The sequence below is a fragment of the Neolamprologus brichardi genome, chromosome 8 (assembly GCF_056152115.1).
Source record: "Neolamprologus brichardi isolate AB-2024 chromosome 8, ASM5615211v1, whole genome shotgun sequence".
NCBI classification, from domain to species: Eukaryota; Metazoa; Chordata; class Actinopteri; order Cichliformes; family Cichlidae; genus Neolamprologus; species Neolamprologus brichardi.
In genome coordinates, this window is record NC_142111.1 from 22,855,912 (window position 1) to 22,871,503 (window position 15,592).

The 15,592-nt window shown below is 40.3% G+C and overlaps 1 protein-coding gene across 1 annotated transcript in view; it reads left to right on the top strand.

The window, feature by feature from the left end:
* Window positions 1-15,592, top strand: part of tbkbp1 (TBK1 binding protein 1) — an 80,819-nt gene that overhangs the window by 50,670 nt on the left and 14,557 nt on the right. Inside the window, exons 4-8 of the mRNA XM_006793169.2 lie at window positions 1,130-1,234; window positions 3,596-3,743; window positions 5,958-6,154; window positions 8,047-8,108; window positions 12,790-12,905. Coding sequence (XP_006793232.2) covers window positions 1,130-1,234; window positions 3,596-3,743; window positions 5,958-6,154; window positions 8,047-8,108; window positions 12,790-12,905 — 628 coding nt within the window. The remainder of the gene's footprint in view (window positions 1-1,129; window positions 1,235-3,595; window positions 3,744-5,957; window positions 6,155-8,046; window positions 8,109-12,789; window positions 12,906-15,592) is intronic.

Below are 15,592 nucleotides of genomic sequence, written 5' to 3' on the forward strand. Positions count from 1 at the left end.
ACTTCAAGACATGTTGAGGTGATAATTTAGCCATTTAAATCAGCTGTGTTGGATCAAGGACACATCTAAAACATGCAGGACACCGGCCCTTGAGGCCTGGAGTTCGACACCTGTGGCATAGCACCACAAAAAGCGCGTTTATTAAACTGCTGACAAGAACATTTTTGAGTTTATGGATGTATTTTTTCTTTTACTGTACAGTAATACAGTTTTTTTCCCATTCAAGGACTCCACATTCACAACAAACAAAAAAACAATCTTCCACCTTTTCCTCGAGATTCTCAGAGTATTGTATTCTTCCTTTAGCGCTAAGTACTACTAATAACTGTTAACTGATTCTTTTATACTATTAATTACGAAGGGATACCAACTATGGAAAACAAACAATCCCGCCCACAGTAGCTACACTGAAGTGCAAATGTAAAACGTGATAATGAATATATCTCCTTATTTTAGGAAACCGTGCGTTTGTCGGCCTCTCAGGACAGAAATCCAGCTCTGGAGTAATTCTGCTCGCCTCCGTCATGATGCTGTTGACAAGCCGCACACGCCTTGGTGCCAGTTTTTTTTTTTTTCCCAGGCATATGTTACCATAGACACACTGAATAGGCTTCAGTGCTCCACCACACAGCAGTGATATACCTCTTTGTCCTCTGTTTATCTCACTCCCTTGCTGCTGCTCCCACTCTCATTTTCTGCGTAGTCTAAAGTGACCATATTTTTCCATATTCTTCAATAAAAGGCTCACTTCTGTGCCTTCATCTGCTTTGAAAATGTCCTCATTTCTCTCAATTTGGTGCATGTTGCTGCCCTCAGAGCTGTCTGTCTTTATGGCATCCAGTGGCATTCACCCCTCGTATTATGCCACACTGTAAGAAGATTAGATCAGCGACATGTCAAGAAATCCTTCATTTTAACACACTTGAACATCCTTGTTTTGGAGCTGAGCTTTCAGGATTTCTGTGCCCCAAATTTGCTTGGTTACACAACAGTTTCTCAACCAACGCATCTGACGCCTCTCAAAATGAAAGCCGTACCCCCCTTTTGTTTGTTCTTTGTGAAGAAGTTTTAAAAGTTGGAATGAAGGGGAAAAAACTAACCCTTTTTCCTTTTCTGTATCTCGCTTCAGCTCCAGAAGAGAAAGGAGCGAGAGGAACAGCTGGAGGATGTGATCAAGGCTTACGAGAAGATTCACATGGAGAAGAACAACCTCCAGAGGGATCTCGACAAGATGGTCAGAGGCATTATTCAGTTCACTGCTCTGCGCGTTCATTATTTTGCAGGAGCTTTCATTGCGAGACATATGGCTCATTAAGTTTCGCAGCTTCACGTCCTGGTAATCGGGACCAAATTTAAAAAGTGAAACTCTTCATGGTTGACATCACTAAGACAACAGACAAATCGCAAAATTGAGTAAAGTGTGTGGATGGTGGCGCTGACTTGTGTGTGTAGTTTCATTGTTTTTATGAAAGCTTTTATTTTAAAACTACAGATGTCTCAGATTCTGGCATCCTGCATTGATTATGCTCTACTACATCATATATCATACTTCTAAGCTTTTAAAGAATGACCATCCGTGTGTGAAATGCAATGATTAGGACGTTAATCAGCATCAGTCCTGACAAAAGATGATCCAACAGAACAGATGAGGTTGAGATTTAAACTTAAAGGAGAAGCAGAGTCGTTGAAAAACATTAAGATCTGCTGGTGAAGACGACGGCTGGAAGGAGGAATGTCTGGAAAGCCTTTGTCTGGTTGGGTCTTGTCCACATCTATTCCAGCCCAGTTCCATTTGAGGTCATTGTTTATGAATGGATATAAATTTTAATGGGTTAATAAAAAAAGCTAAATTGTTGCCTAACAATTCCCGGTGGTTTTGAGATTAGATTAGATAGATAGATTAGATAAGTGCGATTCCTAATCGGCTCTTGCCTGGATGCAACCAAAGCTGCTCAGAGCTGATTGGATAATGCACCCTGGACGACAGATGAGAAGCAGAAACCTACTGCTACTAAAAATGTACCTTGCAGACAGAATCCGAATAGGAGTTGGAGAGCAGACAGACTGACAACAGAAAAATGGGAAGATAGGATTCCGAATAAACAAGGAATAAAATGAGGAGGCAGGTGAATCTAATCAGTGGGACAAAAAGTGACAGGAAGTAAAACAAGCACAGAGTGATGACCAAAATAAAACAAAAAAAATACAAGAACAAAGACTTGCAAGGAAATTTGGAAAAAGATTAAACACAAGGAAATATAAAAGAGTGCATCTACAAAATAAAGGCAAGATCCAAAGATATTGAAGAAACCGGACATGAATATATGACTGAAAAAAATGTGGAACACATGTAGTTACAAAAGTAAAACTTTAGTGTTTGCACTCATCTTGAATGAAGACACCTATTTAAACTATTAGCCGTCACCAAAAGCAAAATCCAAAAGCTCACTTTACTTTAATATGTAACTGTCCTCAGACATGTTTATGAGTTATTATAGTGAGTGATTTGTCCTTGGTGTGAAAAAGTCATTTTTTAAAAGTTCTCCTCTAGCTCTAAACAAAACTGCGTTAAGCTGAAACATTCAGTGTTTCCCCAAAGAAATAATCTCATTTTTTTAAACACAGCAAATCAAGGTTGATCCAGATCCGCCCGAAGCTTCCAGCTGAACAGATGGGCTGGCTGGTCTTCCCCTAAATGCCCTCTATGCTAATAAACCATCTCATATGACAGTGAAGTCCATCATACAGAGAAGCCTCAGCAGTTTCAGAGGTCTCAGTGATTAAGGGATAAAGTGCACCAAAGATGTTGGAACTGCTTCCTGCCAACAGCTGAGACACTGTCAATGTCACCTGAAGCTGCGGCTCGCTGTTAATTCAGCTCCGTCTACCTGTTGGGCCTCATTGACCTTTATCTTCCATCCTTTCACTCACTTACTAACATAATATACAGGACTGAAAGTAAAGTGAGGATTCAGAAGCATAATACCATTAATAGTTTTTCATAAGTTAATTTCAAAGGCGTGTTTTGAATCTAGGGATCTTTTTTTCAAGCATATTAAAGAACGTGTCAGAGTTCTTCTGTGGATTTTGATGTTTTTGGTGTCGAGTTGAGGCCTCTGTGCTGACAACACCCACCGCAGGAGTCATTCTTCTTTATATTTCTAAAGATGCCTCAATGCTAAACACATATTGTATTATTTACCACCCATGTGCATTGCAAGGAAGTACGCAAATCACTTTTAAAACACACGAACAAACAAAGAAGTCTTCCCTAAGTTCACGCAGTCCCTTAGCTCAGCTCCACCCCTGCTTCCCCATTTCTAACCAACTAGTTGATGTCAAAAGAAACAAAAACTAAAATTGTGGCATCAACACAACAGAGGAATTATCTGCAAACATCACTGGGTAATGATACAAATGCAAACAAGTGATAACCAAGTTACCAAAAAAAGCAAATGTTTCTTTAATCTCAGCTCTAAAAGGTACTCTGGAAGTGTTTTCTCTATCCGTATTTACAAAGTAACATTTTTAACCTAAGTGAATAGTTGAATCCCGGTGACTTTAAAGAAAGATTTGAATGTGCGTTTGATTATAGACCAGTTTGGTGGAGAAACACGTTGAGCGGATCCTGAGCCTGGAGTCAGCTCTGAGGCAGAGGGAAAACTCCCTGCAGAAACTCAACATGCAGCTGCACAGCAAAGACATGCAGTATCTGCAGCTCCATGCTGGCCCAGACGCGCACAGTAAGTGATCCGGCAATCTTACTCTCTATATCTTCACGATGCATCTGTATATCTGATTTTGAATAAACCATACGAGCACTGGTGTGCATCAAATGTTTCAATAGAGAGAAATGGCAATATGGTGATCAGTTTCAACCACTCACACCACAAACCAAGGCTGAAATCACGATGCATTTATGAACTCTGACCTAGAGTTTACGGACCCAATTATGGCAATTACAAAACCAGCCTGGTATGATTCAGCAAGCTTGTGAAAAAGCGTGCTTATAAAGCAGGGAGTGCACTAATTTCTCTCCAAAAGTGCTCAGTGAATGGCTAAGTAGCTCTGGAAAGAATATGCCCCCATAGCTTTCTGAAGTTGGATTAGGAAGCTTTGTGTCTGATCATTTCTGTAACTCCAGCATTCAAATTGAGAGGAGCTGGAGTTTCTGACCCAACTTCATTGCTGACCCTCAGTTGGTACGACTGTTGAAGCCTGTAGAGGCAAATCATAAAAAATGAAAGCAACTCTCTTAAACAGAAGCAATGTTGATTTGCCTTTTTACTTGAATCAAAGTGTAGCTTATTGTCTAGAAAGTTGACCTTTAAGGACTCCTTTTTATAGCCCCGCCACTGAGTGTAGCCATTCAGAACAACTGCTGATTTTAGTCACGATATATTGTTGCAGTAATTGGGAGAGCAGTGTCACGACAGGACAGAACAGAGTAGAGCAAGAGGCAGTGACAACAGGCCCTGATTAAGTGAGACACAGTAGGTGCTGAGATGGAAATGAAACTCCACCGCTATAAGCCCAACTGTAGATTAAAGGTTAAAGCAACTTAAACAGACTACGTGATGTAAAATTTGCCAGTAGGATGCATAGAAAGGGATCAGCTGATTTACAGGGAGTGTGGCCTGACTTCTCCCTGATACATCCATCCATCAATCTATCTATTCTCTTCAACTTATCCTTATCGTGAGCGTATCCCAGCTACCATCAGTGGGGAGGCAGAGTACACTCTTGGCTCTTCTTACTGATTTAAAGTGTAAAAGAGTTTTTTTGTGCATTTTATTTACACAAACAAAAAAACAAGAAAACAGCTATCACTCTATAATATTGCTCAGCATTTTCCTGTTGATGGAGTCTTTGATCCAATCCAACAGTCTGTTTGAAAAGCATTTTAATTGAGGTCAGGTTAGACCGCAGCCTGTCAGAAAGACTCAGCCTGGACATTTTGTTCCTACTCCCCACTCACAGAGAAAGACCTGTAATCTATGCGTGTGCTGGTGACTGAAATTCACTCATTCTGGCTTCAGAAACATTTGCAGTGAAGTGACTTGCTCTGTAAATTTGGGGATTGATCTGTATTATTCAGCTGTTGCTTCCATCTGTACTGTTGAGTGGTCTGTTTAGTGACTAGTGTGCGTTACGAAATGCTGGAAAACCCTTGAGACAACAGGACTTATTACAATGCATTTCTATAGACTCCGCAAACCTGGCAGAGCACTAAAAAGTTTGTGAACAAACGTAGGATTGTAGATTTTAAATTTTAAATTCAAATAGTCTCAGCGAGTCAGTACATTATGTGACTGTAGCATCGAATTCAGGATAGGACATGCAGTCTACTTCTGCACGGAGGAGGATCTGTTGACTTAAACTGATCTAGAGTGAGTAGAAGCTAAACTCTGCCCTCTCCAACAATGTGGGCGGTTGAAAGATGGAAGAAATGTGTCACTGCCACCTCAACAGATGCCTCTGCTGATAGTATACCTTCATGAGGAGGAGGTACTACTTTGCATAGGCTTCAAATTACCTTCACGAATATTTGGAAAAAATGGTGTAAACAATGTTTTTTTTTCCCCTTAATTTATACGTGAGGAAGTGATGATTAATAGCTGCATGTGAATGAGGAAAACCTGTTACTGCACATACGAGCGCTCTGTTGAGGAGGCAGGAGGAGCAGGGATAAAAGATGATACTGCTGTACTGTTACTGTGTCTTCTGGCTCAAGGACTGAGTCTGTGTGAGCGGCGCTGAATCACTAGCATGCCCACACAGATCACATCACCCAGGTACAAACTGAACGATGCTGCCCTTGGAAGAAGTCATCTCTTTTGCTCTTTCATACTCATCGATTGTACAGCAGCCACGGACAGCAGCACGCTGCGTTAGTCAGGCGAAAACCACTCAAAGCACTGCGTTTTAGCGCTTTTACCTCTTCTCCTTTCTCCCAGTGCTTGACTGCCCGGCGTTGACCCTTCAGAGCTCCCGTAGCCTTGACGCCCTGTCCGACCTTAAGCTGCAGCGCCTGGAGGCCGAGCTGGAAGGGGCGCGGCACGAAGCCCAGGGGGCGTGTCAGCGGGAGGAGGAGCTGAAGGCAGAGTGCGAAAGACTAAAGGACGAGATGAGACAGCTGCAGAACAGCCAGAGGGTCAGTGTTGGCTTGTTTTAATCTGCCAGGGAAGCATTAGGAGGCTTGTGCGCTGTCAGAGAAGCAGCAAACAAAAATACATTCTGGTCATGCATCCCCTGAAATGTCCTTGGAGATTTGCGATAAGCATTAAGAGAAATGAAAACTCTATTCTCCGTCCATTAGAGAAGATTCCTGCTGAATAATTCATCAAAATCCCCCATGACCTTTAAACACACTCATTTTTTATCATTTAATGCCACAATTTTCTTTAAATAATGCATATCTACAGCTAATTAGAGTGTCCATAATTGATATTTATATATCGCAGTGTATTAAATGCACTGTGCATGATTTATACACGTAAAAATAAACCATATCTGCAGTTTGCCTCACATTTAGAGATCCCTAAAAGATCTCGCTGTTTAGTGGCAACCAGGGGTGGAGTCAAGGGGGTTTGGGTTGCTAGACATTAGGAGTCTACAACAGGTAAATACTATTTTCTAGCTAAATCCATTTTAGCGAACCGTCTCTTCACTAAGTAGTTGCTCCATGGCTGACATATCAGTGCAACCACCCATTAAAATTCTCTCATGACCTTTAAAAACAATTGCGAGAGAATAACCTGCATAACTACTGCCTCACGGTGTACTTGTGCATGTCAGCTGTGTCTGCACAATCCAATGAAAACAGCGAGAGACAAAAATTAAGCATGCAGTCGGCCACAAATGAAATCCAAAGGACATCAGCGTCTGCGCCATGCCAGTGTACATAATCTCTCATCCTAATCAAAGCTGTAACAACTGTCTGGCTTCACCACCGCACCAGAGAGCAATCGGGCCAAGTCACAGAAAGCTGGTGAACACAGTAACGCATTTAGAAGCTTAGAAGTCAGATAATTCCCTCAGTTGTTATTGGTGTCAGCCAAGACCGCATCGCTGAATGCTATTCTTCTATCAAAGAGTAAAGAAAGTGAACTTTCTGTCTGCGTCATATCTGTGATGGAACAGCATGGCTAAAAAAGTGGCATCCTCCACATACGGAAGCCGTAAAGCGTGCCACACATAAACCACACACTGTATATTTAAAAAAAAGAATAATAATAATAAAAAAAAATACACATGGCATATAATGTAATTGCAAGGAGGTATTTCTGTAGTCTATTGATTACTAGATAGTGGAAAAGGGGTGGGATTAAATAAGCTTATGCTTCTTCCTGCTCCTTTTTGAACATGAAAGTTATTTGTAGTTGTGGTTGCTCGTTTTCTTTTTGTTTTGCTTTGTTTATTTGTCTCTTTTAATTCTATGTTGTTGTCCTTTTTTAACATGTTCAAAATAAAGATTCAATCAATCAATCAATGTATAAAAATGGACTTAGATTCAGAGTCTGAAAAGTGAAGCCTAGTCAGAAGTGTCTTAAAACTGCAATCTCTCTAATGGCCCACAGGGGGCGACTCCTCTGATTTTAAATGAGAAATCTATTTGTATACAAAGACATCTATGGAAAAGCTACCCATGATCCTTTGATTCAACCCCCTGCTAAACAATTTCTTGATGAGCTTGTGGGCTCAGTAGATGATATGCATTTTGTAAATGATGGTCCCCATTAGTGTCCAGAGGTCGATAACGCTCAGCTTGATGCTTAAGAAGACAGGAACTTTGCAAACTGATGGGTAACAGCACGGCAGCGGTGTCCATATCTTACATGCAATATAAGCCAAGAAAACCACCACATGTAGTGCTTGAATAAATAAATAATAATGGTACAAGTCTTTTGTTTTTATGGGTACACATTCTCTTAGCTGTGTTAGTGTCAAACAGGCTTCAAATAGACTCTTGCTGTCAGATTTCTTTTTCTCCAATATTCTACCAGCACCTGCATGCTAATCTAATTTCATGCTCTACTTCGGCAGGAAATGACTTCTCCGTGCAAGCAGTGTGATGTGGAGTGGATAAAGAAGGTGGGAGATGAGCAGTAAGTGACCACGGCAGATCTCTGGGAGGGGAGGGGAGGGGGGGGGGACTAAAGCTGACGAAGTAAATCTGAGGAGAGATGGATGGAAAGGAGGAAGGAAGGATACTGGTTGAGAAACTCAGAGGAGGCAACAGTGAATATAAGAAGACTGATGCGAGGATTAGGAGAATGCTTTCACCAGGAGCTGCTGCTTGTCTGTATTTTTACTCTCCCGCCGTGATGCGCTCAGGCTGACCGCCGGGGGCCTCGTTAGACAGTAGACGAGCTCTCCAGCACAGCATTAATACAAGGGTATTCACGTTTGGACACGAACACTGCATGTTATGTATTTTCCGCTGTGCGTGCATGAAACTTGAACTCCTCTGTTTGTGTGTTTAACATTTAATCAAGGAGGTTTGGAATGAAATTAGCCTGAGCAGCAGGGGGCAGTGTAAGCACAGCGTTAAGACTCCTTTCAGTCCATTTCCTCCTGTTTATTTAATAGAGACCCAGTTTTATCTTTGCATTTGTTCTTTTATTTTTTATTTTATTTTTCCTCACATAAGCCATCGTGATAAATAAAGGTGGGAGTGTTCATGGCCCTGCCTGTGTACAACCAATGAGAGAAATATGTTTGCAACCGAGGGGGCAACAAAGTAGCTTTTTTTCTTCTTTTTTTTTAATAACCCCCCCACAGATTGTCCCAGGCATTGCATGTTTACAAGATAGAAGATGTAAGGAAGAAAAAAAGAACGAGAAAGAATGACAAAAAAAACCACATCATGTTGGGCAACTGACTCCCACACAGCGAAACCCCAGAAGTGTTTCGATGGGGTTCAAACTGAAAGTAAATAGTTTGCCAGCGAAGACAGTCTTAGTTTTTAGCTTTTAACAAGTGTGTGTTAGAAGCCTACTGCTTTTTCCAAACCTTGGTCACCTTTTGGTTTTACTCAACAATATCACCTACTCCCACTGATATGCCGCTACTTGGTTTCCTTGTGCTTTTTCTTGTAATTGGGCTCATTTAGTGTAAACTGCACAGATTGATATAGAAGAATTTTAGAATAGAACTGAATAGAATTTTGTATGTGCTGTGGAGGATATCAACACAGCACCTTTGGCCTTCTTATAATCTAGAGAGCAGCATGTGTTTGAGTTTAATTAACTTCCCTGATATTTTTGTAGTTGTTGTAACCAGTGAACGATTCCATAAATTAATTAGCACCTTTAAATGCAAGAAACGTTATGAAATCACCTTCCGGCAGTGCAGCCGAGTTAATTTCGCCATCCGTTAGTCGCAAGGTGTACCTGTTTTTGTCATGTTTCGCTTTTTTTTAACCACTTCTCACCTTTCTGATCTTTTCCAAGTCAAAATTTTCATGATCGCATTTGTGGACTTTCGTTTGCCTCACTCATGACTGATAATACGTGAAGCAGCTTGCCTCACCAACCACAAGCCACACTGCAGAGACGCTGGCAGGCACCTGGCAGTACCCCCCTACACATTATGCTATACTATACTAATGTACACAGAGAGAATGACTAATTCGTCTTTAGCTTTGAAAACGTGAGAGCTGTTTCCAATAAATCACAGCATAATGATTTTAAATTCAAGCGGAATTCCCGTTTCTTGTTGGAAATTCAAACAAGTAAAAAAACAATATTAACCAAATTCTGCAATGAATTCAAACTGGATATTTGTATTTTTTAGTACAGCTTGCGGGTATCTGTTTATTAATTTCTTAATGAAAAATTAGACGCATGAAACAAGTGTTTGCTGGTGCAAACTGTATTGTTAGCATCACTGCAGCTTGGCGTGAGAACTGTTTGACACCTCTCTTTGTTTAGCTGAAAGTGCTTGAAACATAATGCAGAAGTACGTGTGTGTGTGTGTGTGTGTTTGGACTGCAGAGTGTGAAAAGCCCTCACCACAATTCAGTGTCTGTTAAACACCCACCCCTTCAGCGAGGTCCGAATTCTAGTTTCCCCATTTCTTCTAAGCGCAATAAATATCTTTATTTATTTGTTTATCTTTCCCCGAAACTTGGCCGCACATTGACGAGAAGTTTACCGCCACATCACGTGGACTACCAGGTATCCGCGTGTTACCTTCCGCCTCACGCCAGGTCCATTCTGTGAGCGGTTGAACAGTAGCAGCAGGTTTGAAAAACACGTTTTCTACAAAAAAAGAGAGGGTCGGCGTCCACGGGCGCGTGCCGTGATGTCTTTTTTCTCGAAAATGTCTAATCCAAGATCAGATGTGAAAATCAGCCCACACTCGTCTCCCACACGAACATATACGACGTACATACCTCCGTTCCTGATCTATTCACTTGCACGAGGCTTTTATCAATGCTGTATCAGCGTTATCGCGCTCCTCCTACGCACTGTAGTGTACATGTTACAGTATGCACACATTTGCACACATAAATATAGGTGCGAGCCAAAAGGAGAGACGTATGCTGGCAAACATGTGCAGTAAGACAAAAAAACACGCACAGGTCCTGGTTTCACAGAAAAAACGACGCAGTTTATTAGTGATTAAATGCTTCGTGCACCCTTGCACTCGAGTGCAGGTGTTCACACATGGCCGCGTGACTTAGAGGTGTTGCATTCTCACCAAAACCGTAAGACAAAGATTTTCAAAACGCACAAAATTGAAACGTGCGATAACACAAGTGTGAAAAGGAAGGGGTATGCCAATCTAAAGAGAGAATTTCACCATATACATCTGCATTTAGAAATAAAGCGGCTGAGAGCCAAGAGCCACCTGAGAGTGCCGAGGAGAGGAAGCGAATACACTTTATCAGCCCTTTGGCAATATTGATATTGTACGTCACGCTCCACCCACCATGCCAGTAAGTAGCGTAAATGTTTGTTATTTTCCTACGGATGCACTGAATGTATCTGCGTGTTTGTGGCCGTTATTTATCCAAAGCCACAATTAGGATAAGAGTGAACTTTGACCTTGATTCAGCTCAGCATTAGTATCAGGTTCCACCAACTCGTACCACAAAGAAGACGTTATTTGTAACATGGAGGGGGCTGAAGGGGTTTGATACCACCACTCTGTGTGAGTCACAGCTTTGGAAAACTAGGTGGGCCTCCAACACGAAGCCAGCTACCCAGTGGAAGTTATGACTTCTTTTTTATTTTTATTTTTTTATTTTTTAACTGAACCGAGTTCCCTGTCCTTACTCGAAGTTATTTTGTGCCAGGTGTTAAAAATATGCCAGGATGCAGTCCTCTGTTGGCATGGAAAGCATGTTTGTGCGTACACTTTTTTGCAGATATCTTTAATAGAATACAGATATAGCAGTTCAGAGGATGATATCAGCACAAACATATGTTTCTCTAATACATTCCCATGTAGCAGGATTACGCATGCAAGTGGGAGGGCTCAATTAAATTAGTGCGCGGGAGTGCCAGAGAACATATTTTTAATTTGACAGTGTGTTTTATTAGCCGTGTAGGACGCATGCATGTTCGTTCTTCGCTTCTTTTTTTGTGTCGGTGCTGCAGTCGAAGTTCAACTCTGCTCCTATTCATGCGATAGAAATCCCCAGTACATACAGATGTGTCGTTTGCAACTTTTTATCTGCCACGATCTCTATGGAGGAATGAACTGAGTCAGATTCTCATCAAGAGGCTAAATTTGCAGTGCTTTATCAGATCTGAGCCTGGCAACAATTTGGTGCCCGAGCGCAGCAAGCATCTTTCTTCACGCTTTCCTGTCTAACTGACGGTTCATATTTGCAATCACGAGATGTTTGAATTTTTTTATTTTTATTGTTTTCAAGTTTTGAGAACAAAGCAAAGACTGATAAATGTGCCCCGCTGCGACATTTTAAAAGATGCAAATTCACTTATCCTTTTGTGGAACTACTGATAATGACGATTTCCTCTAAATGCAAGTCTTCATATAAGAAATTACTCAAATTAGTAGATTAAATAGATTATCTTGGTGGATTTCACGTTAGATTAAGGTTTCTGTCTTGCAATAAACATGAAGAAATGAGTCAATTTCAGATCAAGACTGTAGAGTTTATAAAAGTTGGTGAGATAAACAGCCTTATCAGATCTGGGGCTATTGGTAGTGACTAACTACTAAAGTTGCTACATTCTTGTTGAACAAAACTGCTTATATCATGGCATCTAAACTGTCAGATAAATGCTTACAGTCTGTAAAGTGATTATTTCTCATATCCACTTGCTTAATACTAAATGGCCTCACATGAATTGATATTGCAGGGTTCAGATCAGTTTTTATACTAACAAAAAAGACAAAGTCATCTTGTTGCTAGGGTTAAAAGACACAGCCTTGAAATAGAGATGCTGTAGTCAGTATGGCCTCTCAGAGCCATGACACATCTTGAAATGGTGTGATTTTATGCACTTCAATTATACACCATGACATGAGATCTAAGAATTTAGGCCTGTCCATTCCTAATTTGCAGGTCCATGTCAGAGCTGCAGGATTCATTGAGTTTAAAGAGGAGATGCGTTTGTATTGAAGTCGCATGCATTCATTAAAAAATGGTTCAAAGTAATTAAGATCAGTGGTGTATATTCGACAGAGATTTGACAGAAATTACTATGTGTGTGCAATCGTGCGCAGTCGTAACACCTTCTGTTAACATTGTGATCCTCTATGATTAAAAACGATGGCGATAATGACACATTGCCTCGCTTTCTCCTTCAGGGTGAATTTGGCTCTGGCGTACACGGAGTTAACGGAGGAGCTGGGACGCCTCCGTGCGCTGAGCTCCAAGCAGACGGAGATCCTGAGGAAAGCCACGCAGGAGCAGGCTAGTCCAGGTTAGCATCGACAGTAAGCACAGCAGTACATGAAGCTCTTCAGCTGAGATAACTGTGTTTTCCTAGTGATGAGGGAAGAATTTGCACTGGCTGTTACGCTGCACGACCTTATCTGTAACGGATGTGCGTGTGCAGAAATGCGCGCGCTTCTTGTCACCTTGACGTTTAAATGGAATTCCACATTAAAACGATTCAACATGTTTGAGTCACACTAATATCGATATATTGTTGAAGTCGGCTTTATGTTTTTTTATTGCACTACAGTCAGTTGTCTTCTTGTGTCCATAGGTGTGTTTTATCCTTTTTTAAACACTGAGGCAAAGTCACATTTTAGGTTAACAAGAGTAAATCTTTAAATGCGCATATTGATTAATTATCTTTAGTTTAGCTTTTATTTTACTACCAAAAGAATAGAGACAGATTATAGATCACAATTTTATTAATTTCTCACGTAATTAATATAATTATTTTGTTTTTGTAGCTATTGCTTTATAACTAATGCAAGGATTTTAACAGCTGTTTTTATGGATGACAAAATTAGCTTAATTTACATTGTTCCAGAAACAAGAATGACTTGATGTTTAATAAGATAAATATAATCTTATTATTCTTATAATTTAGATAATATTTAAATAAACAGGAACAGTGATAACTATTTTATTTTATTTCTAGTAATTACAAATTTTTTTTAAAATCTGAAGTAAAGGGTCTCAGTCTACTTTTGTAATGTCAGTTGCTTATAACCAATTTTACACAACGGCAGAAGTACAGCATTCCTGCAGAGTTTCTGTCTAAGGCTTTTATCTTAAAAGCCAAATCAAAGGCGAGGCCACCTAGCACATTTAAAGAACACGCGGGGTTCTCGGTACAAGTCGTGCAGTCACACAAGCTACCCAACCTAGCAGCTTGCCGGCTATCAATAGCTTCCTTCGTAACACTGTAACCAGAAAATACAGTTTTTGTCTTTATTCGGACTCTGCATTCATTTCTAAGCTAAGCATAGCCATATTTGGCAATAGTAATGCACTTCAGCACTTCATTTGAATTCTTATAGGAAATCTGTACAGAGGCCTTCACACACTATAACTGTTAGAGGTCTCACATTTTAGTCTGTTCACACTGTGGTAATAAAAAAAAGTACTTAGTGCTTGACAAACAGTGTGCAGAGCGCTCTTGTATGGCGCTAGCCTTCTCGATTTGAAGCAGTCGTTTCAAAAGTATTTCCCCCGTGAGTGTTTAAGGGTGTTATTATTATCACTGATGCATCAAAGTCAAAGTACAGTTTGCAGTTTACCACTATGGTAGTCGGTTCATGTAGAACATTTTTTAGAAGAGCTGTCATGTAAGTTTTCCGTCAGCACAAGTTACGTAGAAATGACATGTTCATAAATGATCCAGGAAGCAGACAGTAAATACCAAATTTGCCACAACATCAACGAATTGCTAAACCTATGGCTGAGACATTTATGGCATTGATTACTTTAAAAATCCTAAGCAAAGAATTCAACAGAAGAATCCAATACAAATCAATCAAAACACCGGTAAAAACCAAACTATAAAAAGAAGCGAATGTGACAAATTAAAATGTCAAACAGAAACAAACTGAGTTTTTCAGTGCATGAAAGCCTATTTAGTGGTTGATTACTTAATAAAAAGATACAAACATGTAGCATTACAGTAGTTAGAGACTTCCGATACTTCTCATCTACCAACTAATTGAATAATATGAGTTTGCAATGTGGTGAAAGAGCAGTATACTCAGCTGTATGTTTGAATTGCAGTTATTGAAGTAAACACTGATAAAGTAGTATTTACGTAAGTTTTTAGCTATTTCATTGGAATAAATGTCCTTCAGTGTAGGTGCACTTAAAAGCACAAATAATTAATATGAAAGTTTTATATAATCAGAGCTCTCAAACATTGAAACACCTAGCTAAAATCTATTGAAACACATCACATGGACGTTTTTGCTCGTTCCATTCATGTGGCAGAAAATAACTACTGGTTGTGATTTGTTGCAGGTGTTTTCTCATTAAAACAAGTAAAGATAGGAACTCACACAGACACGTTGTGGAGTAAAACCTAAAAGTGCTAAACGCTGGCAACACCTTTCTCTTCCTGTGCGCATATTCACACACATAGCTAATGTCTCGCAACTGTGCATCTACTACCTACCACAAACCAAAAAATACCACACACACTGTTTGTAAATGCTACAAACTGGAAAATAATGTTTAAAAAAAAGCCTCAATGAATATGTGCACATTTTTACGTAGTTAGCAGCGGGGAAAACACAGAAAACCCCAACCTGCATCTGAGTTCTCCTTAAACCCGGGGCAACTCTCACAAAGCTGGAAAAAGCCTCTTATATGCCACTTCTGTTTCATTAGTTGCAGGATATGATTCCCTCCTGGATATCTGTAACGCAAACAAATATTTTTCATGAATTGTTAAAATATTCAGGGAGGTGGGAATTTGTGAGGAGCCATTAAATTTCTCCTGGGTGTTGTATGAGTTAAGGAAAGTAGTCCCATTTGACTGTGTTTTTCTCATTCAAAGAGCGCTTGAGAGCACAAACGCCCCCTCCCTTTTTACACCTCAACCAATCTGCCATAAATGATGTTTCCTCTTTGAAATGGGAAGTGGAGCTGAAGTGGTGACTACAGGGCTGACTGACTCATCAGCAT